Here is a 27,014-nt window from a genome sequence, read left to right as displayed (position 1 = left end):
TGACTCCCGATAATAATTGGTTTTTTAAAGATGGTTATCTAAGAGCTGCCGGTTTTCATTACACTTTTCCAGGGACTGCTGAGTCCTTTCCTCTCTCCGTGTCCCCAGTGGTGGGGACCAGAGATGGGCCAAGGTGGCCTGAGCTGGAACACACAGCAAGAGCAGCTTTTTGGGTCAAAACAAAGCCCCGTGCCCCTCCACCAGAAAACACCACCTTCGTTGGCCGCATTATACCAGCCAGAAGGATGCTTCTCAGAACTGAGCAAGCCAAAGCCCTGGTGTCCTCCTGCTGTGGATGAGTGAGGGTTTCAGACCCTCCTCTGAGCTTGCACATGGTTCTCTCCAGCGACCGAGCCCCCCCGCACAGCCGCGGTGCCCGCCTCGCTGCCTTGGGACCAGAAATTCATCCCGGCAGGGTTATTCCTCAGTGCAGCGAATCTTCACGAGTCAGTCTGAGCAGGGGTACAGATGAACGGCAGGCTTCAATTTGTCAAAGGATAAAGGCTTTATTAAAAGAACCATTCTTTTTTTCTTTGTGAGGCAGAAAACCTGCAGAGCGGTATGTGTTGTGACATGAGTAACCAAGTCCTAGGGCTGCATCTGATCACACATATCAGTAACATTGATGAAATACACTGAATATTTTCCTTTGTGGCTCCAAGGGGTCAGGCGTGAAGCGGTCTCTGCTCCACAGCCCCGCTGGATGCTGCATCCAGGTCATGCTCCTCTGGGTCTCTGGTGAGGTCTAAAAACACCTGCAACGTGCCGCAGCAGAAATGACCCTGTTATTGCCAAGGACTGACAGTATTTACATTGGTCAAAGGCTATTTCTTCTTTTTGTACAAGCAGTTTTTAACCTGTAACTTCTACATCAACATACCTGTTGCAAAGTGTGCAATGACAAGCTGTACTCCTCAAGCCTGAAATTCTGTTTAGCTGCGGAGGGATGGAGAAGGCATCCTTAAAAAACAAATCCGTATGAACAATTCGAAAGCAATCTTCTTACTTAACTGATTGTTTCCTTTTACCTGCTTCTAGCTTGGAGAAAGCCTGGGACAGAGGTAATGCATGTTCCATTGGTATCTTGTAGGTAAGCAAAGAAGAAGTCCTGAAAAAGTCATTAAAAAAAAAAAAAAAAGAATTCATCAGTTTGTGACTCAACACCAATGTTTAGGGTTGCTTGTAGTGTTACTGTACTCCCACGTAAATTATTGAGCAAGGTCAATAAGAACAAGGCTGGGCTGGGTGTGCAGCCCACAGGGTAGTGACCTTTCTTGCCGAGCCGCGTAGGGGAAGAGTTGCAGAATTTCAGCGTGGAGAGCATCGCTTTGCCCCATGTCCATCATTTTGACTTCTAGGTGGTAACTTGTGCCAAACTTGCTTTTCAGCTCCTCAAGGGAACCGATGTACCTGCAGAGGAGGGAAAACATTGCTCGAACCATCAGAATCAGCAAATAAAGCAATCACTGGGTACGAGTAGCAAATATACACCCTCTTGTTCATCAGCTGCTTATACTGTGCTGCTAAAACAACCTACCTCCTTCAGAAAACCGGGACAATCCAAACCAACAGTTTCTATTAGATTATAAGAAGGAAAAAAACCCCAGCAAAACCCCAGGCTAAAAATAGCGTGGCATCCCGGTGAGCAACGCAACCCCGGTGCCCACCGTAGCTGCCCCGACACCAGGATGGCCACCCGGTCGCACATCGCCGCCGCCTCCTCCTCCAGGTACTGTGTGCTGAGGATGGCTGCCCGCTCCTTGCTTTTCATGGCAGTCTGAATCACTTTCCTGGGAACAGAGGGATCACAGTTACTTCCCAGGAACAGGCAGAGAAAATCTCCTGGTTTATGTCTCTTTCCCCCAAACCAACCGAAATGATAAAATTATAAAGAAGTGGATGACTATTTAAAAGATTTCAGTTATCTTGCTTAAAGATCACATGTGGATGCAAATCCTATGTTGCAATTTGCCATGCCAGCATCCCTCCAAATTCTGAACTGTTGACGAAAAGCCAGAGCAAGCACTAGGTCTGAATGACGAAAAGGAAGAACTACCTATATTTTTTTCTCTTGCTCTGAAGAAAACAGGAATTTTTTGTCTTTTGTACCAAATGCATGGGTTCAGCTGGCATCTACTTCGATTTTTTTGGGGTGCGCTACCATTAAGATTACATCTGGTGGTTAGCAAGGGCTTACTGCCTGCTGAATAAGGAGTTTAGCAAGTGGTACCCCATCCCCTGTGCATTAGGAAAAAGGGAAAATACAGATGTACTCCGCCACTGAGGCAGAACCTCTTTGCCTGCTCAACAATTATTATGATAGGGATGGTAAAACCCATCTTGTTAAACCTGTTACACACTTCTCAGCTTTGCTAAAACAGGGCTGCTCACCACATATGGCGCTGCCCTTTTGGGTCCATGCCCGCTGACGGCTCATCCCAAAGCATTACTGTCGGATCTCCAAGGATGCTCAGCGCAAAACACAGCTGAAATGGGAAAGACGCTCAGGTCAGGTCTGCTTTTACTTTACCTGTAAAACTGGTGTGTTGTCCTGCTACATCTTAATCCCTCTGAATCTTTTAGAAGCTGGAGCTCTTGATTCCAAAATGCAGGAGGAACAGGGATTAAAAAAAACCCAAACCCAAACCCTTAGGTGTTCTTAGTTAACATTTTAGTCTCCTAAAATCAGCTTTCCCCAAAACTCCCGAGCCTGCCAAAGATCTGAAAGTGGTTTTCCATCCCATTTACTGGCAGATGCATGTGGTGGGGCATGAAGAGGTTATTACCTTGTAAATCCAATTTGTGGTTAGCATTTATTAAACACACAATATGGGAGAGTGTGGAAAGAGGAGGGGGGGAGGTTCCTGGAGGCTGGATTCAAAAGCTACTCAAGAAAATAAATCATGCCAGGAACCCACTCTGCTGAAGGTTTTCTGTGCACCACGTTCAAGGAAGAAAGAGCGGGACTTGCTCAAGTAGCAAGCACAAATCTAACACGTACCTTTCTGGCTTCTCCGGCAGATAACCTCCTAGCTGGGGTTTTTAAATGCTTCTGGAGATCCAAGGCCTTTGCTATGCTGTGGGGAATGGAAAGGAATAATGCTGAAGCGACCATCTCTCTCTGCTAATGCTGTGTCAAGGGTACTGAGGAACCAGAGACTAACATACTTGTTTCGGCTGATATGCATCACCTTGTACTTCTCGCTCGGATAGTAAATTAAGGAATTTTTGCAGAAACTCAAGACAGTAAGTGCAGCTAATGAGAGAACTGAATTACTCATATAACTGGTAATGAACTAGAGCAAGTTTAGTTTTTTTCTGATGTTTTCTAGATAAACTAGGGGTAAAATCTTCATTGACAAGGGATTGAGAATATTCTAAAGTAGCAGATCTCATCAGAAGGAGATCCTATTTCTCCAAGGTAAAGAGGCACTGAAGGTGCTGTCTCTTAATCACACTAGCCAGGTTTGTTAGCAGAAAAACCCTTCCCCGTCCTATACCTTTGGAGAGAGGACGAACCAAAAGCTAAAACCGTCTGGCATCGTACCGGCTGATGGTAACAACCGCATCTTCTTTCCTCATCCCTCTCACGGCGGCGTACACCTCCAGATGCTGATGGACCGTCAGGTCTGGCCAGAGCGGGTCCTGCTGCGGGCAGCAGCCCAGGCACCCCGGGCTCTCCTGCCCTGGGGACGAGGCAGCCGCATCGCAGCCCTTGAGCAGCACCTGCACAAAACACACACACACCGCCGTAGTCGTAATGTTTTAGCTTGGGGTGAATCAATGAACCCCCTCGGTCGTGTTTGCTCCTGTGTTGTGAGGAACCTCATTAGCACGTGGGAGAGGAAGACCGTCATCATTGGGGTGGTCATCTCCATCTACCACGGCTTCTGCTCACCTGAATCCAGGACAGCGTTTTCACAAAACCAAACAGTATTTACCACTTTGGGTAACAGTACCAACACGAGACTAGCTTTTCCTAGTAGTACTTTTCTGTTTCAAACATTCAGTCCCAAATCTGTAACAGCAGTGGTATTTCCCCTCGCCCAGCACATGTCATTAATCACCCTGCACATAATTAAGTGATGGATTGTTACTGGCCCAACCCTGTTCACATTAGTTTTCAATTTCCTGGTTTTGCAAGGCTGTTTTTGAAGACGGGTTGTTTTTTTTTTTTTTAGATGTCAACATTTCTTACAGGTCTTGTGAAATTTCACGATGGGTTTCAAATGCACATCGAAGATTTTATGTAGCTCAAACCCTTAAAACTGTAACATTGATTTTGATGAAAACTAGAATGCGCTTTGTGTAAATCAACACTTTCTTCTTACTTCTGTAAATATCCAGGTTTGCATGTAAATAAATTCCCTGACATAAGGGCTGCGTTACCAGATCACCTTATCACACCCTTAATTTATAAAGGCATCAAGGTCGTCCCCCCAGCTGCTCCAAAGGAATCACCTACCTCCCCAGCAGTCACCGTTACATCTCCAGAAATCATGTCTATAGTTGTGCTTTTTCCAGATCCGTTGGGTCCTAACAGACCTAATACTTCTCCTGAAACAAATATGCAAGAACTGTTAATAATAGTTTTTTTTAATAAGACCTTCTTCCCTGTATGCTAGGCAATATCTAAAAGTACAGTAGGAGAAAGGGTTGTTCATTAACTTATCCCCATAAATTAAAACTGTGAATGGAGGAGCCTGGGTGCATTGGGTCTGGTGGCAGACAAAAAAATTCTAACAAAATCATGGTCTCCAAATGTGACCTTCACATTAGATTTTAGTCATTTATAGGAAGTGCAGCAAGATACTTGAACCTTTTTTAACCCTAAAAGAGAGGTTTTTGACAGCAACTTTCTTCTTTTTCTTAAAGATGGAACTGGCTTTCTTGTCTTCATATTCCTTGCGCAAACTGTTGACAATGATAACCGACTCCTGTGAAGAGATGAAGTGGGAAATAAAAACTCTCCTTCTATCCCATGAGACAGCTCATCTGTTCTTACCATTAAGTATGACTCTTTAAAGAGAAAATGTCTAAATTAAAAATCCAGGAAACTGAGCAACAGAATAAAAAAAAAAAAAAGAAAAAAGCAGAACAGGAATAAAAATATAGTGCCAGCTCAACTCCTTCTGGTGCCAGGGTGACCGTGGGCTGGATGGTGAGATGTGCACTTGGACATCAGATCAGTAAATAATAAATGCATGAGGTAAGAAAGCAGAGACAGACCTGGAGATGGAGAATGAAAAAGAAAACAAGCCCGAAGGCCGGTTTCACCTCCTCCTGCTGCAGGGAAGTCATCACGCTCCTCACCCTCTCCCTCTCTGCCTGGACTTCTGGGGATTCCTCCCCAGGATGGTCCCTGTTCTGGTGGGTGACCGCTCTCCTCCGCTGGATCCTATGAGTAGAGGAAGAGAGATGGTGTCACCAGGAATCGCTTCCAAAAAGGCTTGGGTTTACAAGTTTGTTCCCAGGGCAGTGCCAATGCAGCACCCTGCAAAATTTATTTGAATTCAGGGAGCTGTTCCACAAACAGTGTTTGCTCATATACTGATTCATGGGGAAAAAGAAAAAAAAAAAAAATTCCCACTGTCATGCATGAGAAAATAAAGGCCAGCTTTAGCTTTTCCTTCATCAGTAAGTATTGACTGGTCCCCTGCTCGACACATGCCAGTGATCTGTTCAAGGAGAATTAAAATATATGGGGCAGGTTTTCAAAGCTATTTGGACATCTAACTCCTAGCTGAGTTACATTTGTTGATGTTTGACAATTTAATATTTTTTACAGATCTTCTCCCACGCGACTTAGGTGGTCAGCAGCATGCTGTTGGTGACAGAGAAGCAGAGAGCAGGTAGCAGATGAGCCCAGCCTGATGAAGCTTTAGGGGAAATCTCCACCCTGCAGAGAGCAATACTGACGTATTTGAAAAGGAGTTAAAATGTTGGATTTCAATTTGTAACTATTAATTTAGCCAGCTGTGGTGAAATGTCCTGAAACCTCAGCTATGAAGATTAATTAAAAAAAAAAATAATCTCAAATCACATTTACTATTCTCTCTAGGACATTGTAGTTCAACTGACCTTCTATTGCAACACACTGGGTGGGAATTTGTCTCCAGACACAATCAGGGGAACTCCAGTAAGTAAAGTTGGAAACCGTAATGACCCAAAGGAATTAAAAAAATCCCTCCCTTCATTCTCAATTCCCCCCTCCTCCAGATAAACTGATTAAAACTAAAAATATGGGGTTTGTCCACAGTTTGCAAAATGTTTTTAAGTTCACTCTTCCCCTCCTCCTGCTGTCGGGGGTGAGCCAGGAGGGTCCTGCCTGGCTGTGCAGCACCGAGCCCACCCCACAGACCGGGATAACCATGGCTTGCAAGGTACCCCGGCTGCCCGGGACACACCTGAAGACAGGATCAAGTCTGGTAACTGCTTCTCCATATCTCGTCTCCAAACAGCGCAGGAGAAAAGCAAAAATCACACAATGGATGTAAGGCTAAAAAGCAAAAATTAATTAGGTTTGTATGGAGACAAGGTAACAACACACTCGATTAATTTTAATTATAAGGGGATGGAGGGACCTATCTCATTTACTTTGGCTATTGAAAAGGTCCAAAAGTGGCAGAAGTGAAATTGATGCTTTGCATACATTTCCATCTCATATGCATTTGCAAAAGCCTTGACTTCATATGGCAATTTTAGCTCAGATAATCTGCACCCCAGCAGACATCCTCCAGGAGCAGAGATCACATCTTTCATTTGTAGAAGCAGCATTAGACTGATTAGTTGATTAATAATGTCTCTGCCTTATACATGATCTGTATTTAATCCCCCCACCATTTTTTGCACGAGTGGTACAGCATCCAGGGGTCAGATGAGACACAAGCCTGTGATTACTTGATGTACCTGCCCTGCCAACATTTAATGTGAAACTTTGACCACATAACCCATGCTTTATTTATGGGGAGAGTTATACAAGCCCAGCGCAAGTCCATTGCATCAGAACAGTCATCCTTTCCAAAACAACCGTCATCAAATTGCTCCTTACTGCAAAGACAGCTACGAAGATGTGATTCCATGACTCAAGAAGACCAATACTGTGAAACGATGAGAAACGCTACAAGAAAAAAATATCAGTAAATTAGAAAAATTCCTTAGCACTGTGTGCCTCAGTGCAGGGTTGGAGCAAGTGTGGGATGTAGGGATGCTTAGCTTTTCTTCAGGATGGGATAAAGAAGCTTTGATCTGTACTTATTTTGGGGGTTCATACTGCCTCAAAGAACTGCAGCTTCCTTGGCTATAGCTAATTCAGAGGTGCCTCAAATCAGCCAGGTTAGATTGACCTTTTCTATCACTGCTTCTCTCTCCCCAGTCCTCTCACCTCCTTCTGCCAGCTCACTTCATCCCTCCAGGTCTTCCCACTCCACCACCTTCCCCTCCCATGCTACCCTGACTGCCAAAACACAGTCATTGTAACAGCTTTTTGCAACTAAACAAAACAAAAATATCCCAATCAAAGAAAGGATTAACAAGTCAAATCTTCATCCCTTCTCTCACTCCTCAGCCTGGACTTTTTCTTCTCCTGTTGTCTTTTCTCACTCTGTCTTTTTGACAGTTGGCACTTTGAGACAGGGAATTCGGAAAGTGCCTCTTGCTTTTCCAGTTCGCACCATTAGGACCATTACTGAATTTAGTAGGATGTATTTACTTACTGGTGTGGAAAACATAAACCAGCCCAGCAGTGGAAACACAGGAATCAAAGTAGAGACAGTGAAGTAAAACTCTTCGTGTAGGTCACTGAGCATATAGAGAGTGAAGTTCACCTGGAATAAAGCAGAAAAAATATTTTCAATATTAATGTATTGTTGCTTAAAAATAGGCTATTTGTCACTGATTTGGGTTACTCTTGCGAATATCAATATATTTGAAAAAGGAAACCTCAAGTGGCAAGATGTGTAAATCAAACACTTCAGAGTGAAGATTCCCTTCACTTACCAGAATGAAGATGAAAGACAAAATGTAACGATTGCTTCGTCCAGTGTGAAACTTAAAAGCGATTAAATAGATGAGAAGGACGAGAGATACTCCGTAACCAATGACGCAAATGATCTAGAGAGAGAGACTGATATCAGCAACAAGGAAATGGATGTGGACATATGAAAACCCACCTAGAGCAGTCCATTTTAATGAAAATATTTAAACCAAAAACTCACTGAGAAACAAGGGAAGGGGATTTATGTCTGCCCGTTTTCCCGCACGCAAAAAGCTCACCAGGGGCAGCACGGTGCTGGCGGGCAAGGGGCAGAAACGGTTGAAGAGCAGCAGAACCCCGAACATGAGGCACAGCAGGGTCCAGAAGAGAGGAACGTCCACCAGTGCCTGCCCGCACCAGTATGCCGAGGGGAAGAGCCCCGCGAGCCGCAGCTGGGTGCGAGCACGGAGCTGCGAAATCAGATGGGAAAAGGGGACTGATTTAGAAGAGCCTAAAGCATCATTCCTGCTCCTCCTCCTTCTCCATTACCCTCACTCCTCCCTTCCCTGGCTGAGCCTTCCTCTCCTTCCCAAGCACTTTCGATTCTTTCTCAGTTCTACTATTGTTTAAAACCACATCATTCTTAAAAAGGGAAAAAAACCCCCAACCCAAAATCCTCCTGACCCCAAAAGCTTTATTAACACCCAAATTGTTCTGAGCCCCAGCTGATTCCCTGAGATGCAGGGTAACATGCTTTGGTACAATGTTGTGCTTGTGTGGTTGTATTTCTTCTAGCATCCTACCTAGAAATGCCAGCCGGGCCACTGATACATGAACTGCTCTCCAGAGACATTGTATTTGCATTCGCTTCTTGTGTAAGACCACTTTCAGCACCCGCTTTTTACCTTGTAATCCTCCCTGCTGCTCATTGCAAAGTGAGGAGGCAAACCAGCAGCCAAAATGAGCATGTAGCCGAGACAGATGAAAAAAATATCACTCTTTAGTTCTGGGCTTTGTGTCTGCGGAAAAGAAATTCAGAGTCATTAATAATCAACAGCTGCCCAGGGAAAATCTAGATAGCTTGGCGCTCATGTGATGGTTAAACATGCAAGTGAGCAATAACACTAATGGTAAGTCGTTTGTGTTTAAGAACACAAAACAAGGCAATAAAAAAAAAACCAAACCCAAACACTTAGCATCTTAAAATTTGCAAAAATTATTGGAATTACTGTAAATTTTTCAGGATAGAGACCATTTTTTTGATGCTGATTCTTGCCAAACAGATGCTGAAGAAAGGTGAGGTTTGCAAGTATTACTGCTGTATTCCTACCACACTGCCACATAGTAGAAGCTCAAATATCTTATGGCACTGAAACCCTACAGAGCTCTTAAACACTGCAGAAGAAATTGTCATTAAATAGCATGGGTATTGACTGCCGAGCAATGCCCCAAGGAACCGGCAAGCAGTTGGACCACTGACCCCAACTCTTGGAGGTTGCTCATCCAACCAGGCTTCCAACCCATCCAGCCCTTATCACTTCAGCATGGCTATTTAAATTAATTTTCACCGAGAAAGGCAGGACGCTCACATTGTAAAAGGGCTCACTCCAGACGCGGATGCGCGCGGTGGAATTGAAGAGCCTTAGGAAGGTGTTGCTGAGGATGTTCACGAGCACGGGGAAACAGTTGATGGGTTCTGCGCTGCACATGACCGTGAATCGGTAGCTCTGAAGATGTAAGAGCAAAAGACGTTACCGTCATGCCCATGAGGTCCTGGGTGAAGATGAGGTGACCAGATGTGAAGGGTTTAAAGAAAAGCAACGACAAAGGGAGACAGTTTTATTGGTGAGATGATGGAGACCTGGAAGTGTGCTAACAGGTACCACGAGTGAAATGATTGATAAAGACACAATTTCTGGAGAAAAGCACAAAAGACTTGCATTAATGCTTTTCTCTCCACTGTATGCTTCTTTACAGCAATCTGTAAAGAGCCAAATATAATCCTGGTTTCCCACAAACAGGACTACCCATATTATTTAATATGTCAAATAAATAGTCTCCCTCTTGCTGGTGTGTGTATTTCACTGTGCCTCATTTAAACACATTTCAGAAAATCCTGTTGACATACAGGATGAAAGAAGAAAAAATATCCTTCACCTTGCCTTCCAGGGATATTTTTATAGCTCCATTATACAGTGGAATGCTTGTGATGTTTTTCTCAAGAGTTATTTCTGGGTTTATGTTTTGAGTTTTCAAAGCAGCAATGAAATCCTCAATTTCTGAACCTGAAATCAAATCAAGAACAGAAAACAGAGGTTTTTTTCTTTAAAAAGAAACAGTTTCATATAGACAAGTTCCCACTTGCAGGGGTATGTTAAAAAAATCCAAACATTCAGAATCTATGCAAACATATTTTCTCTATTTTTTTCTATTTTAAGTAAACTGGTTAAACAGAATGTATGTTTCCATACTTACTTTGTTTATTGCCTTTTTTTTTTTAATTTGCCTAGTTCATTAAATATCCGCTACTCGGTTATCATCACTAAAACTGGATTTGCTTTTGCTCAGAAGAAAACACCTCCCAAAGCCATAAATATATAAAAGAACATACAGAAAGAGTAAGGCAAGGCTGGTCTATCAATTCTAAGAGGACTTAGAGTGGTGCAGAAAGTGAATCAACATCATATGTTCTTCACCTGTATCATTGAAGATGAGAAGATTTGTTGATTTATCTCGAATTTTTTCTTTAGTGGGAAGAAAATACGAGCTAGCTGTTATTTCCCAGCTAGTGGAGCTGTCCCACAGTTGAAATTCAATGAAAATCATCAGCATTGGAAGGATAAATATTCCAAAGAACAGCAATCTAGATGGAAAAACAGACCATAAGTGGGTCTAGGGGAACTCCACCTTTAACTAATTATGTGATTTATGTTGAGAAAGACAAGGGGAAATTTAAAACTTAAGCAATTCAGAGCTCTACCAGTAAGTTCCCACTGTCCTTATTATTGCAGCTTTTAAACATTTTCCACCTAATTCTCTGCTTCTAAACACCTCCACCAGTATTTAAGCCTTCCCCCAGTCACTCAAGGGAATGATCAAATCCTTTGAAAAGCACCAAGCCAGCATGAGGGCTGCAGAGTAGGCGAGAGCTCCCATACTTACATGGACCTGAGAAACTTTCCTTCGTGCTTTAGTTTTAAGAAGCGAACTCTCATGACGGCACACACTTGCTGCCTCCAGAGTGCCATCCCGCTCACTGCCGCGCTCCCTTGCTCGGAAAACACCGGGAGGCTTTGGTCCCTCTCCTCCAGGTCTCCGTCTTCTGCATGTTCATCACGAGAAACACCATTATCCACAAAGAGCGTTCGAAGAACACGCTTTAACCTCAAACAATCAACAAGGATCTTCTGTTCTGAATAGAGGAACGCTTTTATTTTTTAGCCAGAAAAGAAACAAGGGCAGAGAAAATGGGCCATAATTTATCCAGAACATAATTTATATCAGTGAATTCAGACTGGCTGAACCTGGGCTCGTATGGCAACACATCCAATAACTTCACTGGCCTTGTGAAATGCCTTCTGGCTAGTTTATCTCTTTTCACCTCCTGGTCTGGGCAGTATACCCTTCAAAGGCAAACACCCTTCCAACATCAGTCTCGAATTCCTGTGCTCAAAAGCCTGTGGGAAGTCAAGACTGAATCATCTAGACTTCTCCAAGAAGATATTCTTCACTAAAGGGAAGTTGAATACAACTGCAACTCTTGACCTACCAAAAACTACCAAAAATCACATTGAACAGAAACTCATTAGACATTCAATTAAAACATATGTATATATGGAACCTTAATCATACCACACTTGCCAGTTGGAGTCAACGTTTTAACTTCTTGATCGATGGCTTCGTCATGCTCCAGCTTCAGGAAAACATCTTCCAGGGTTGTCCTGCTAACCTCATAATTAACAACCCCCTGCAAAAGACTGCTCTCGAGATGGCTGAACAGATCTGCACAATAGAAACAACCAGACTCAGCCCAGCAACCAAGGCAGAGTTTCTGCTCAACACTAGACGGGCACGATTCATATTGTACATTCTAGCATTCGCATCATTAATCTCCATAACTTAAAAGCCATGGAAAAATTATTGTGCTCTTTAGAGGTAAATAGTAGAAAATTCAGAGTTCTTGATTACCATGGGCCTTCCTGGTAGGAGAAATCTCATCCTGAAACCAGAGGAGACTCAGTGGACTTTGGTTTGTAGATTAGTTGGTGGATTTTCTTTTGTTCATCTGCATTATTAATATTTGCATGTCCATTAGAGGCTTTCTTTCAGGCTGACGTTTATGCAGCTCCCATGCAGTATGGACCACGGGATATAGTTATTCCCTTCACAGCAACTTTGCTTTCTGCTTTTCCCACCACTTGGTTTCTCTTTACAACAGGTACAACGACAGGTTTGTCTTACCTGGGAAGCTATCAGTGTTTTCCAGAGGTAGCATATAACACAGCTCGTCCCCTTTCTGTCCTTTGAGCACGGCATCGGGGATGTACTGTCTGACCAGGGATGATGTAAGCTCCGGGTCACACAGCTCGTTTATGCGTATCCTGTTTGTATTAAAAAGCAACTGCTATGATATTAAATGAGGAAAAAAAAAAAAAAAAGGTATGCATCATCCATTTAAAATACAAATGCAGTGGTCGTTCTTCAGGCCATAGGGAAACCTCCAGAACTGGGCAGCATTTCAGTGGGAATTTTTATAGACATCTGCAGTGCCCCTGGTTTTGCCATGCATGCAAGAAATAGTTGAGGTTAAGAATAACGATCCTGGCCAGTACTGCTAAACCAAGAACACAGAAATTAAAATTCAAAGAAGAACAACTTCACATTAAAGCTGTCGTATGTCACTCTGGCACCACAGAGTATGTGGAAATTGCAATTCATCTTACTCTCGTCCCCTTTTGGCTTTAAAGCAGGTTGCAAAGTCTTTTTAGGTACATGCTCAGAGCTTTCAGGATCGGGTTCCAAAGAAAAGCAGCTTGCTATCCAAAGCAACATATCTTTGGCAGCCTCAAAAGTCTTCTAAAATGAATTGTCAAGATTTCTATTACTCTATATACAAACTCTATAGAGATACAGACTCTACAAGAACATAGGCACATCGACTAGAAGCTTTTCATAAAAAGCGTGATGACCAAAAAGAAAAGGCTTTACCTTAGGTGATAGCCAGTTCCCCATTTTCTCTTCAAGTACAGAGATGAGCCAACACACTGTAATCTCCCATTTGACAGGAAAGCTTTCCGATCTAAGGAGGTATGAGTACAAAGGGGTTAGGGGGAATTTAGAGCAGTGCAGCAGACTGATCTCACTCTGCTCCTTCTGAACCCAACAGACATTTTTATAATGAAGTCGAGAGGAGTAAAACCAGACCAGTGATGAAAGTTTCGTTTTAAACTGCTGCCTTTCTCCTAAGCATCAAGGTTAATCTTTTAATTATGCAATCTTACAGGCTTGTGGACAATTGCCCATGCAGCCCAGGAGCAATAAGGAAATAGCAAAAATATCAATTCAAGCAATATCACTAATTTGTGTGGGTGCTGCTAGCGGTATATCCAGGTAATATGCAACTGCTCCATCCTGAAGCAGAGCATAAGCAAGGTCTTGGAGGGGCACGTTAGTCCAGTTTTAGCCTTTGCTCAGCCTGGGTTGGGTGGTTGCTCTCAGACAAAACATGTCCAGAGGGCACAGACAGCATCATGGTGGGACCCATACATGGGCTCTGCAATGGGAAACCCTCATTTGCAAACTGTAGTCAACTATGGTGTGAAAATCTGGGCTCACCAGCATGAACATCAGCCTCCTCCATGGACTGGGTGGTGAAGAACGTCACACGTCCAGCCTGGCGCTCCTTCAGAAGGCTCCACACGTGGTGCCTGGAGCAGGGATCTAACCCAGCTGTTGGCTCGTCTAAAAGCAACACCTGCAAAGGTGAATAAGATCAGACCTCCACGTGTCCAAGCCAGCATTTCTGTGTTTATATAATTTCATTTCATGCTTTTGATGATCTCACTCTAAGAATAAAATGCATCCTCAAATATTAGCCATTTTTAATGCTCTTTCTTCTATTACAATATTATTATCCTTTTAATTTAAAACATGGTTCTCATTGACCTAGGTTCCTCGATCTTTCCAGCAGCTGAGTGAATTAGTAAGCCAACAGACTTGGAGTGCCAGGGGAAAAGCACAAATGTCTGCTTGCCAAGTCAAAATACAAAGCTACATGCTAAAACCGTACGTGTTGTGTATGTGTAAATATGACCGGTCCCTACCTGGGGATTCCCTAAAATTGCAATTCCAAGAGACAATTTTCTTTTTTGTCCCCCACTCAGAGCATCGGAGCGAACGTCCTGAAGGTCGGTGAGGTTCAACATCGTGAGAACTTTCTGCACCTTGGCAATATAAAAAGACAAGAGCCAGGTTTCCAAAGCACTGGTTGCCTTTTAATTGATAAATGGCTACACACAGTACACGAGAGTATAACTTCAAGATTTAAAACTTATCTGCTTTAAATGGCTTTGCTTAGAGATAAATACTGCAAATCTGAATTCTAACTCTTAGGACATGAGGATAAGAAAGAATTGAAAAATCACTTCTCCCCTAAATTAGGATTGCACTCATTTCCACGGAAATGGTGGAATCTTTTATAGATTTTATCTGCTGGTGATAATCTTTTATAAAGCAAGCTCAAACTGTCCAAGATGCCATAAAACAGAGGTCAGTGACTGACAAGCACATACCAACCTCTTGCTCTACTTCTTTCCACTGAATCCCCTTGATGTGAGCAAAAGTTCTCAGGTTTTCCTTCACTGTTAAGGCTTCAAAATGCAAATTAAATTGGGGGCAAATCCCAACCATTGCCTGTATTCCCTCCATATCCTGTACTTCAGAAACTTTGTAGTTGTAGATCGTTGCAGAACCTGCACACGGGAATGAATGAAACAAATTTCATACTGTACAGTATTTCCCAGTTATAAGGGGAAAGCAGACTGCTTTGTGTTCATACCTTTGACATTAATTCCAGCATTCTGGATGTTTCTCAAGTGTTTAAAAAAAAAAAAAAAAGGCGGCAAAATATCTTTGAGTTGTCCAGAGCTTTAATACCACTCAAAAGTATTTCAGAGCACCAAATTTCTCCCTTAAGAACTAAAACATATTTCCTATAGGTATGCAGCTCGTGGAAAACACCAGGCCATCCAGATGGAGAAATAACCATCTGTGTATGCTTGCACAGATGAGCGTATCCACAAGGGATTAGCTGTGAAGCTCGTGTCGAAGCAACAGTCTGCACTGACAACAAGCCAGACTGAATGACTGCAGGAAAACTTGGGTTTTTGCATCTTTACCCCCTTACACTTGAAAAAACAAACCGCATCTCTTCAGTATCCAGGTCCATCATCTTACCAGCTGAAGGCTTGGAAAATCCACTGAGCACATGTAAGAGAGCAGTTTTTCCAGATCCACTGTGACCAAGTAATGCAGTGATCTGGCCTTCATATATATTTAAGGACAAACCTAGAATAGAAATAGGATAACATTAGGATGAAAGTTTGTGAGAAATAGACTCGTACCTGTAGCTTGCTGCCAGGTATGACAGAGGAGTGACATTTCTTTTGAAGCCAAGAGGCAAAAACACAGATCCAAAAACATGGGTTGCATCTTCAGAAGCTGGGACTAAACTTAATAAGGAATGTGCAGTCATGTCTTGATTGAATTCAGGGAACAAGTGTATTAACTTTAATATTTAAAGAATTTTGTCTTCCATTTTCTACGAGGTTCATAACCTTTTATTTCAGCGTGGCTCAAGAGAGAGTCCACAGAAAGTGAAGAGCCCATAGCCTTTCCAACGCCTGAGATTTCAGGAGTTATTTCAAAGCAGCCAGACTTTGCTACCTCATTTCCTTTAAAAAAAAAAACCAAACCAACTTATTTTGTATTCTTGTGGGTTGTTTGTGTTGGTTTTTTTTTTATTCAGTGTAAACCTTTGAGACCATATTGATATTTTCACCGTCACTTGGAGTTCTTGTTAAACAAAGGTATTTAATAAATACCTCACAACTATGCTACGACTATGCCAACTACTTGCATACCTGCAGCTGGCAGAGATGTGAGTGCTTGGAGAACACTGCTCAGCCAGTGACAGCAGATTTGTTTTTTTAGTCCCTGGCTATAACCAAGTTTCGTTTGCCCAAAATAGCTTACATTTTGAAAGGGAGGTTTGAGAGGGCATTTTTACAGTGGTTCATTGCTGCAAACCCCACAGCTTTTAAGGAGACTTCTGCTGTAGCAAAATACAATAAATGGTAATTTTCCTGGAGTGAACAGGAAGATAACAACCTGGTAGAAATTTGCCAGTAATTTACCCCAGCAGAAATAACCATCGCATAATGTATTTTAACAGTGCTGGAGGCAGAATTAAGTACATCCAGTACATTTCAAAACAGTTTGCGTTCATATGTAGTGAGAAATGAAATTAAAAGAATTACAAAACCTTTCTTACCCCTTAAAGCTTCGGTTCTCTTGTCCTTCTTCTTGTATATTTTTTTAATATTGTTTAGTCTAAAGGAAAGGTAAGCAAGCCATTACTATTGAATCTCACAATTTTGGCATGTTTCCTCTGCCTCAAAGTAACCTTTGGAAACTACTGGAAGAATATTCTCAACCTCCTCCTCAAACTGGTCCTGCTCATTACCATCTGAAGGAATTGCTTTATGCAATTTGTTTTTTGTGCACTTTAAAGCAGATTTAGCTAATGTACTTTTCTAAAAGATGTTTAAAAGGTTTCAAAGTCAAACTCAATGAACACTTAGTGAATGAAGCAGGAGGCCCTAGGGAATGAGAAAACACGTGGTTATACAATTAAAAGCGATGACCTAGTTATTATTTTAGCAGATTTATATTTGCTTTCTAGTAATAAGCAATGGGCGGCAACAGCAATGGGCCAAACTAGCCCCGTAAAGATGTAAATAACAGTATTTTATGCAGCACACTCCGTCAGCAGTGTTCTTAAAGACGATGGCGAAGGGGAATAGACTCGCTGCTGCTGCTCTGAAAAGAAGAAAGTGTTGGGCAGCAGGTCGGTCCCTGGCACAGAGGATGCACGATGTCTAATAAATGTTCGAATCCAGGTCTAGAGCAGAATGAAACACTGAACAAACCCTCCCTTTCACATCCTTACCATTAACCTGATCTGTATATGTTAGATGGCTCAATCTGACATTTACCAGTGCGATATGGCTATGCTCTCTAGAGTCAAATATAACACATAGTGTTGTATTTTTCATGCCTACAGGAGTCTTTACCTAATTGCTTCCTTCCCATCAAAGCCTGGAGGCATCGGCTCGGTGTTATTGCTGGGGATAGGACCGTGGTTGCTCTCGGTGTCAGCTCGCACCCCTGTGTACCCGCTCCTGGGCTTGAACCAGTACGATGGCCTCAGGAAGAACGAAGGTGGATAGGGTGCTCCATATTTGCCTAATTCAGAAACAGAGAAGGTGAAATATCAGCCCCAAACTGGTACCTGTCATCTCAACTTTGATAAGTGCCATGTCCAGCCATCTCTATAGCTGCAGAATATAGACTTTCAGCAGCATAAAAGGATTGGTAAGTTCTGTAATTAAAGTTGTCCACTTGTCCATATTGTAAATGCAGGTGGGGAACGATCACAGCAAAGACCTCATGGACAAGCTCTTTGGCCCAGAAGGTGTAGGAAAATCAGGTCAAGTCCTACAACATCCTTTTAAACCCAGTGGTTAGGGACGTTGGAGTAGGATCTCGGTGCCTCGCTGCAGGGTTTTAATGTTCCTTTTGGAGCCTGTTTCTGAGACAGGGCCAAATGAGGTAGCTACATATACCCAGCTTCTGGGAAAACTGGATTCTTCCCAAATGTTTTTTTTCCTGAGCAAACCAGCAAATCCAGTTTTCATCCCCTGACGTAACGTGGCAAGGCTCATTGCTGTTAAAATGCCTTTCCACAACCTAACGAGCTCGCTACCGGGACACCTTTTGTGTTGCTCCATGTAGACTGTAGTTTTCTCAGCTCTATCCCGCTGCCCCTTTGGTGACTTTCCCCCTATAACGGGAGAGGATAATAGAAGAAAAATGCAAGGAAATTTGTGTTCTTTCCCTCACACTTCTACTTACCAGGCAAAACCTTATCAAAGTAGATGGCCAACAGCAAATACAAGACACTGTCAAAGCTCAGTATGAGGTATAGGTTAAAGAAAGGGTACAATTCTGGTGTAAAAGCTCGTCCATATTTTTCTAATTTTATCATCTAAAAAAAAAAAAAAAGAAAAAAGCACAAGTCAGATGCAACACTTCCTTTAGTCAGAAATACTATGTGCAAGCCACTGCTGTGTCATCATGACCGTTTTTCCCAGAAACCCATGCCCGCTCATGATCACGATGCTGTTTCTAAGCAGGGCAACATTTATTATGATCACAAGGATCAGAAGTGCTTCGGTAAGCTGAATTCAAAATCGTGCAGAAGTCGTTACTACACCAGAAGAGTGATGCACATGGTATTTGCTAAGTCAGCACTTCAAGACCTCACAGTTCTTGCAGATCTTGGTACCCACCAGACACATCCCACTGCTGTGATAATTTTCCAGAGATTGAAATTTGTTGTATATACAGCCAGTAAAATTCCTGATGCAGTTGACAGTCCAACTGTATTTGTTCTGAATTGGCATGTACTTTTTGGAGTCAAGTTTTCTTTTCACAAAGCATTTAGGGCAGAGGGGTGTGATTGGGTCGTTATGGCAATGCAAATTACGTATGGCAGCTACTGTTATCTGGCAGAAGTCTGCAGCATGTTTGCTGCGGGCTGAACTTTTATGATGTGCTGGCTTTATTTTGAACATACCTTTGAGATGCCAGCTGTAAAGGCAAAAGGACTGAAGAGATTAAAAATCCATTCCGAAGATGGTGGTAGTTTTTCAAACAGTGTCAAAAAGCCCAGGAATCCAAAGATGACGTAAAGGACAAATCCCACAAAAGTGGCAATATTTGGCTGCTTTAACAAGGAGCTGAGCATGAAACAGAAGTGAATCTGCAAAAGAGAAAACCAGTAGTTAGCAGGATGTACTTCTGCTGGCAATTAAAAAAAACAACGCGAAAATCCAATGAGTAAAATTAGAGACCCAGTTGAGTTTCAGTTGTCCCCTACAGATGCACATGGCACATCACAAGGCTTGCCTCATTTAGCAGACAGCTCTGATATTTAGGACAGGTCTATAGGGGCAGACAGATCAGACCCCTCTTGGCCTTCCCAGCCTTCCCATTAATGCTGATGTTAGCACCTCTCTTTACCCTGATTTCAAGCCAGAATCTCCCAAAATGTAATAGCAGTCATATATTAGCCTACAAATTATAACAATAAAACCCAGTAGTGGAGAAATTTTTGTTCCTTTCTCATATAACTCCCAGCCCTAGAGTACTCCGTAGTCTTTGAGTTTCAGGTGTTTTAATTAGGAAACGGAAAAAATTGCGCGTCGTTTAAGAACACAAAAGCAGACTTACAGATGCTATGCCATAAAAGAAATTAAAAAAATATATTTCAGAGAAGCTGTGATCATGGATGACTCCGTTAATTGTGATCAGTGTGAGCAGACTTGCCGTTATTGAAACGTAAACGGTGTACAGCAAACTCCAGGATAACCTACAAATGAAGGCATAGTTATTTTTGCCTCTGTGCATGACAGCACTTGCCATGACATAGCCAATACAAGACACACTCTTTTTAATTCAAATACTTCGTAATTGCAAACATACTTCCATTTACAGTTTCCAGACTGGAAAGATGCAAATATCCATGTCTTGCACCTACCCAAATGATGCCAGCAAAGAGCCACAGGGCATCCTCTGCGGTCAGGATCACTTATTCTTAACGCTTTTCCTAATGATGTGAAATACTCATGCTCAGGTGGCTTTGGAAGCCTGTTTTGATACACCCTATGTCCCTCCCGTGCTTCATCATTTGCAGTTTTCCCCAAAATTTGTTATTTCTTCACTTCTTGTGTTCTCTGTGCGTAGTCATCCATTTCCTGGAGGCAAGCAACACCTCAACACCAAGAACCTTGCTACATGCATCTCTGCTACTTGGAAGAGTGCTTTCTCATTTTTGGGGGGAGGACAGCAGAGCCAAATATAGGAAATAACAACAAAAAAAACCACCTCTGTATCAGACCAATGTGCTTGGAAAGTGAGGTCCTCCAGCAAATGGTCCGTTACAGATAAAAGCAGCAAAGGTTTTGCTTCAACAACATGCAAAACTTGGCTTCAGCATGCCCAGGCGTACGGTGAGGCAATTGTGAATGCTGCTGGAGTCTGGGGAATTACTGCTTCTCAGCTGAGCGGTGGTACCAGACCCACAGCCATCCTGCAAGCTACTATACATCTTATATATGAAAGATAATATAATTCCTGTAATTACACAATTTATTTCTGAGACTTACCAGAATGCGATATCTTGCAAACCCATTGCTCTCATTAATACCTTGAGCTTCTTTTTCTCTCTTATAACTTTCACTGATAAAAAGTACATATATGGGGAGAAGCATAGTGTAATGTAAATAATAAACCAAATATAATCCAGCTTATATAGAGGTTTGATTAAGGGTGATTGCAGACGAACACCGCTAATTGACTTCATCTCTTCCCAGACGGAATGGTTTGTTTTCACCTAATGAAAAGAAATTAGCCATTAATTTGATTTGCTGTAATGAAACAGTCGACATCAAAACAAACAGGTTTTCATAAGCATTAAAAGTATTAGTCTGTCAATAACAACATTACAGTTATAAGTGGCAAATAACCTTGATATTTAGTATCTTTTGTATTGCCTTGTAATAGACACAAATTCTGCCTTGAGCCACAAGAATGATCTATCATTCTTTTAACTTTTGAATCACGCTATATATTTTAAAAGTTAATGATCACAGAAAATGAACTGGTTTGGTGTTGGGGTTTTTTTTGGTTGTTTTTTTAAATTTACAGATAACTTTGGGAAGAACAGCAAATGTATTTTCTATCATGATCATACTTACTTCTATGACTGCTGCATCAATGCTGGACTGCACTGTTAGGAAACCTGCATACCAGTACGAAGGAACTTTGCAGTTACTTGACGAAAAATTGGAGCAGGTATCTGTAGGAAAGAAAAAAAATTAAGAATTTTATCTATATATTTCCATATATATGTGTATATAAATGCTTACATATAATGTGTGGGGTTTAAAATGTATCTGACCTAAGAGTCAGGAAATCAAGATTTAGTTTTACTCAGCCTTTTTCCTGGAGCAGCCATTTTTCTCCAGGAATAATGTGGTATTGGGAGTTAGTGGCTTTGGCTCCATGGGCCACCTGATGTGGCATCAACCCTGTCTGTCTTCACGGCGCAGAAGAGCCGCCCAGGCTCAGCTCTCCTATTTTGGCAGGAGCCCAGGCTCCGAGTACGGCAACCGTAAACGTGCCCAACTGACTTGTGTAGACAGAATCAATAGCCTCTCCATCATTTCCATTTCCCAAGACCAGTTCTTAGCAAAACCCTTTTTTTTTTCCCATCAAATGATGAACTCACTTGATTATTATCTGATAATAAGCTTACTTTTTGTTTCGGATAGTTTACTACTTTTATTCAGTCAATAGGGGTGAATTTGGTCAAAGTAATAGTAACGTAGACAAATGTGTGTGCAGGTTTATGTTTTAATGTATTAAATATATGCCAATGCACTAAATGTTAGAAGTATATCAGTGTACACACAATGCTCATTTCCCAGGCATGATTTGACATGATAAGACATAGAAGGGAGAGGGACGAAAAGGACTGTGGATAATGTGTACACGTTCTTAAAAACTTTTTTCTCTGACATTTGTTTCCTTCTAAGTGAACAAAACCTCAAATTCTAATTAATACATTTCTTGAAGCACTTAGCACATACAGTCTCGAGCCCTTCTGAGTGGCATGGCATTACAGAGATCCATCTAAACATGTTTTAATGTAAAACCAAATTCTCTGGTTTCATTTGTTACCGATGTGTTCAAAGACATCATTTGGAGACACCACACTGTAGCTTTGAAATCTGAGACAGTAGGAGAAATCATCCTTAAAAACAACACCAATAATGTCTTCCTCCAAAATTCCTCTTGTTTCCATTTTTTTCTCATTTTCCTCCTCCTCTATTATTATACCTGTCATTAAAAAAAAGAAAAAAAAATAAATAAAACCACCACAGCTGAAACTTTGGTTAGTCATGCAACAACACGAAAATGGGCATCAGCGATAATTTGTACCCTCAAAAATTGTGTTGTCCAAATAATTTTCTCCCCCCACCCCAACAAGGACTGTGGGAGGGTCAGTTCAGACAGGGCAGCTCTAACAAGGATTTAAAAGCAGCGTTACCCGTCATTGCAGAATTCGAAGCCACTTTGCTCATTATTCGCCTGGTGGTGTTCGTGACGGGTGTGTATGCGAGTGTAACTCCCGTAGCGTTAAAGGCTGGGTCGTCTAATCGTCCAAGAAAGTCATAAGGGATTTCTTGCCGCAGGTAGTGGACTATCAAACTGGATGATATTTGTATTATTAAGAGAAAAAACAATGACGTCATCCACTCCTAGATGAAAGGAAGGAAATGCAAAGGTGAGTGGCAGCCCAGTGACCTGGTGGTATGGAAAGTGTCTTCAAGGACCCTTCTCATCCCGTGTTGATCTGGCTGCACGGTCCAGCTCCTCCGGCCATGAAAGCCTTCTTTCTGTACAGGGGGAAGAGCTGTTTCACAGGTGTAATAATTTCAAAATATGAGGAATGTTCCAAGTGAAAAACATGTTTTCTTAGTACCGGAGCCAACGAGGTCTGCTGATAATTTTACACCCGTGATCATGAATTGGACATTGTGTTCCTCTGGACAGTGCAGAAATGGCATCAACAACCAAAAGCAATATGTCAGCTTTGTAACAAGCCCTTATTCTGCCGTAATGTTGTAGTGTCACGGGAAGAAGCGTAACTGTTGACATTTTCCAGAGAACCACACTACCAGCTGAGGCTTCTCATATATCACCTAGCATAAAAACAATGCAACGTAAAAATACTTTGTAGTGGAAATAGTAACTTTCTTTTGGAAGAGCCAGTACTTGCCTGAAAACTTTCTGTCTTCATCCTCCACACCAGAAGAATATTTTTCCACAGGAGAGCTTGGGTTTGCTGAAAGATTTTTGAGGCTTTCTTGAATATCTCCTGCATTTTTCCAGCTAGGACGAGAAAGAAAATAATACCATTTAGAATAAAACAGATCACTGGAAGTTAATACATTTACCTGGGTAAACACCACTTTGGAGGAAGCCAATAATATGCCAAAGGTTCAGAACTTCTCTCTATTTTACAGTTTGGACAACCAAGGAGAAGTTTAAAAGAAATAGCCCAAGATCATCCAAGGGAACAGAGAGTTAGGCTGGACTCAGCTGCCTCTTCCACGTGCACAGATTCCTCCTCCTTCATTCCAAAGAGGTTTTGTAGAAAGAGGCATTCAACCGGCTATAGTTTGATTCTCTATTTACATAAAATCAACAACAGAAAAGTCAGTCTGTCCTGTACTAAAAATGTGAGAAGATTGGATGGCGTACAGAAGAACGATATAAATTTTAATTTCCTTTTTTATGCAGTTATTCAAAATACTTAAACCAGACGTGATCTGCAGCAGCAGCAGTGTCAAGTCCAGCTCCTGAGTGCAGCAGCTCTGGTTTGCGCTGCACGTCTGAGCTGAGTCTCTGGTTCTGCATTTCTTGCAGCGAATTCGTGCCTTGCCTTAGACACGCGGTTTGTTGGCAAGCCGCTGCTCATCTGCTCTAGATATTGTAACTAGACCCTAAAACATCCCCATTACATACAGACCTTCTCCCCACTTAGGAGGCTAAGTGAGAAACACTGGTTAGATGCTAAAAGTAGCCTAAAATAGCTGCTGCCACTGTCTGCCTTAAGCAGGCTGGTAAGAGACCAATTTGTTCTCTTTTCACCCAAATGCTAATAAAATGAATTATAACTCTAGTATAGCTAGAGCAGGGCAGCATTAAAACATCAATGTGTTTCTTTATATCCTCCTAAATACTGAGCAGGGAGTATTTATTGGGGGATATTTTTATGGGGAATATTTATTTCAGCTCCAACTTTGATCATGTGGCCAAGCAGCAAATATCCTAAGCAAGAACAAGAGCAAATTCAGAGCGACTGGTTTCACGACCTTCCCAGAAGGAGAGCAGGGGAGGGAACCTCAGAACATGTTTTTGTATTTTAATCCTTTAAAATGGCTGAAACCAAAAATCAAAGCAACCTCAAACGCATAGTGCTCTTTTCCCCTTGGACATCGTTTCCTGATTTCGCAGATTGGGCAGCTGGAGTTAATAAACGGTTCTACTACTCTGTTCCCTTCATTGTTTGTTTTTGGAAGAATTAAATATTTGCGTACTCCAGGGGCGATGGATCCAGAATCCCTGTTTACCCTCTGACTGTTAACACAAGGCTTATCTCCCCGGTGCTCTCCCTTCCCTGCCTAGAGCTTTCGCCCGTGCTCCCCACCGCAGCCGACAATGAAGGTTAAAGACAATTAGGAAGGGATTTCTAGGAAGGGCTACTTTTTTTTTTTTTGCCCAGGTCTGGATTTCAGCTGTTGTGAACTGAAAGCAGCAGCCCAGCCCAGGATGTTGGGGTGGTAAACAAAGGTTCATGCCGGCGTATTTGAATAACACGGAGAACATGATGGTCTGGTAAAAACTGCACTGAATTTCTATGTAACAAACGCTTCATTAAAAAAAAGATGGAGCTAATCTAAAACTTTTTAGAAAATTCCAACTAAATTTATATCAGTTCTAATCTTATTTTTGTCAATAGAGCAAGAAGCAAATAATGCTGGAAGCTGAAACATGCAGCCAGAAATTCAAACAAGTGATGCTGCCTACAAGTGCTGCACGAACTTCGTCAGGAAGAAGTTAACTTTCAATGGGATACCAAAAGACACAAAACGTAAGCAGGAGAGACGCCTCTACAAGACCTGAGATTCAAAACTTCAGATTCAGAAGACGAAAACCCAAACATCAGAAATTTATTGGGAGGCAACGATGTTTGAGAAGCTTGAAACCAGTTAAGAGCTTGTAAAAGTGGATGTCTCTGGAAGCGTTTCCCTCCCGAGGGCTCCGTAAACGCTCTCCAGGAACACAAGCCCTAGGCACTGCGGTAACTTCTGCTGGGATCCCCTGCCTAGCTCTGCTATACCAAAGGTTGTCCCAGGAAGGAATGTCCCATATAACCACGTCATTTATTTACCATCTCAGGGATTTCCTATTTGGCACCTCCTCAGACTTTTTTTTTTTTTTTCTCTAATAAAAAATTAACAGAGCATATTGTGACTAGCTCCTAAAAGCAAGCTGCTCTTCAGGAGCACTGGTAGGAACCTCTCAATACTAGCTACGAAGAAAGCAATGTGTGATGCATCTCGTGCTTCCCAGAGGAGCCGCCAGCTTTCTTTCCGAGAGCCAATAATTAATTCCTGCGTGGGGAGCGCAGAGGTGAACGTGCCCTCTCCGTACCCTCCTGTTTGCCGGTTATTGCAGTCACAAAAAAACTGCATCTGGCCCCTACGCAGCCCTGTCTTTAACTCCTGATAAATACGAGATAGATTTGTACTGACTCTACTCTTTAACAGGCAGTTTTTTAAACAGTTTTTTTTTCCTACTCTCCACTCGAGAAAAACAGCCCTAAGCCTGCCCTGTATGAAAGTTCAACACCTTAATTCATACAGAGAAATTAAATTTGGGGGTCCGTGGTTTTAGAAGCCTTTACTGGAGATAGCAAGGCTGGAGGTGGGGGAGCGAAGAGAGGGATCGTCAGCTGGGAAGACCCAGCGCTCAACCTGTGGCTCTTTGCTTAGAGCCAAAGTACATCAGTGGCCAGAATCAAAATCCCTGCACACCCAGAAAAGCAGAATATTTTTGCTCCTTTGCCCTCAAACATTTTGATGCAAAGCTTAATGTTTGTCAGAGAACAGAGCTGGGAAGCACAGCTCTTATGCATTCAGCATAACACTGTATTAAAATAATAAGGCAAAAATTAATCACCGAACACAACCCCTGCATGAAAATGCCCTAGGTATAATTTTCCCCTTCACAAAAGAGAAGCATGCAACTCCTTACCTGATACTGTGTTTTCCATTAGAAATATGTCTCCTTCAGCTCGGAGATGTCTGGGCTCTTCGTCTTTTTGCAGTCCTGGAGAGGGTTCAACGCTGTAGCACAGCCCGAGAGCCATGCCCCTCTCCAGCCTGACGTCAGAGTCCGGTCCCAGCGGTGCGAGCGCTCTCAATGCTTCTGGAGCAACCCCTACAACCAGCTGGCCTAGAGCTCGCAGATATTAACGGGATATTTTTCAGTATTTAACACAACACGTGCACGGCGTGCAATTTAACAGCGTGTTTCTACCAGGCTTGCAAGTTCTGGGGGGAGCCGCGGCAGGAGAGCTGCGTGCTTCGAGATGGGGTGAACGTGAACCGCAGCAAAGCCTGAGCTTTTCTGGAGGGAGAACGTCGCTGCCTTCTCCCCATCTTGCTCAGAGCCTGAGTCAGCAAGCACTCCTTCCTCTGCAGAGGTGAATCCTACATCCGAGGTCCAATGGGATTTTTATTTCTTGTTTCTCTTTTCCCCTTCATTTTTAATTTTTTTTTTTTAATTCCCACTCCTTTTAATTGCTTTTCCAGCAGCTGCCACAGAGCTGGAATCAGGATGGGGTTTGTTGTGTTGTTTTTTTTTTTTTAAAAAATAGCTTTCTAATGGATGTGCATTCAAAACAGGGAGGTGAAGAAATCAGATAAGCCAGGAAAGCCAAATGAGTTGGAGGCGCTTACAGCCACATGATAATTCAATTAGTTAAAAAGGAATTTGACTGTCCTGGAACTTCAACAGCTTGAGGACTCTGCATTTGATTTGCAGAGCTGACTAAAAACAC

General features: G+C 42.3%; 1 protein-coding gene across 2 annotated transcripts; it reads right to left on the bottom strand.

Moving 5' to 3' along the window:
* Positions 1-486: 486 nt before the first annotated feature.
* On the bottom strand, positions 487-26,587 carry LOC142038655 (ATP-binding cassette sub-family A member 9-like). 2 transcript variants are annotated; one of them, XM_075044222.1, is made up of 39 exons: positions 26,207-26,587; positions 23,163-23,275; positions 22,431-22,641; positions 22,061-22,219; positions 21,076-21,176; positions 20,485-20,711; positions 19,550-19,688; positions 18,894-19,079; positions 18,170-18,302; positions 17,329-17,500; positions 16,527-16,585; positions 15,431-15,541; positions 14,771-14,946; positions 14,299-14,418; positions 13,811-13,949; positions 13,184-13,274; positions 12,437-12,576; positions 11,828-11,977; positions 11,138-11,297; positions 10,672-10,838; positions 10,133-10,260; positions 9,565-9,702; positions 8,881-8,994; positions 8,275-8,445; positions 7,999-8,112; positions 7,716-7,826; positions 7,052-7,120; positions 6,408-6,499; positions 5,278-5,398; positions 4,820-4,937; positions 4,466-4,557; positions 3,548-3,726; positions 3,002-3,077; positions 2,392-2,486; positions 1,668-1,790; positions 1,270-1,410; positions 1,029-1,108; positions 881-936; positions 487-755 (listed from the first exon to the last, which is right to left on the bottom strand). In XM_075044222.1, exons 1-39 carry the CDS (start codon positions 26,319-26,321, stop codon positions 666-668), a joined length of 4,977 nt encoding a protein of 1,658 aa, XP_074900323.1. In that variant the 5' UTR covers positions 26,322-26,587; the 3' UTR covers positions 487-665. The 2 variants fall into 2 exon arrangements, with proteins under 2 accessions (XP_074900323.1, XP_074900324.1); XM_075044223.1 differs by lacking the exon at positions 26,207-26,587 and having other exon boundaries at positions 22,431-23,085; positions 23,163-23,229.
* Positions 26,588-27,014: the final 427 nt, after the last annotated feature.

This window comes from Buteo buteo, chromosome 13, assembly GCF_964188355.1.
Source record: "Buteo buteo chromosome 13, bButBut1.hap1.1, whole genome shotgun sequence".
NCBI lineage: Eukaryota > Metazoa > Chordata > Aves > Accipitriformes > Accipitridae > Buteo > Buteo buteo.
The sequence above is the reverse complement of the archived record's forward strand: the minus strand, read 5'-3'. Positions and strand labels throughout refer to the sequence as shown.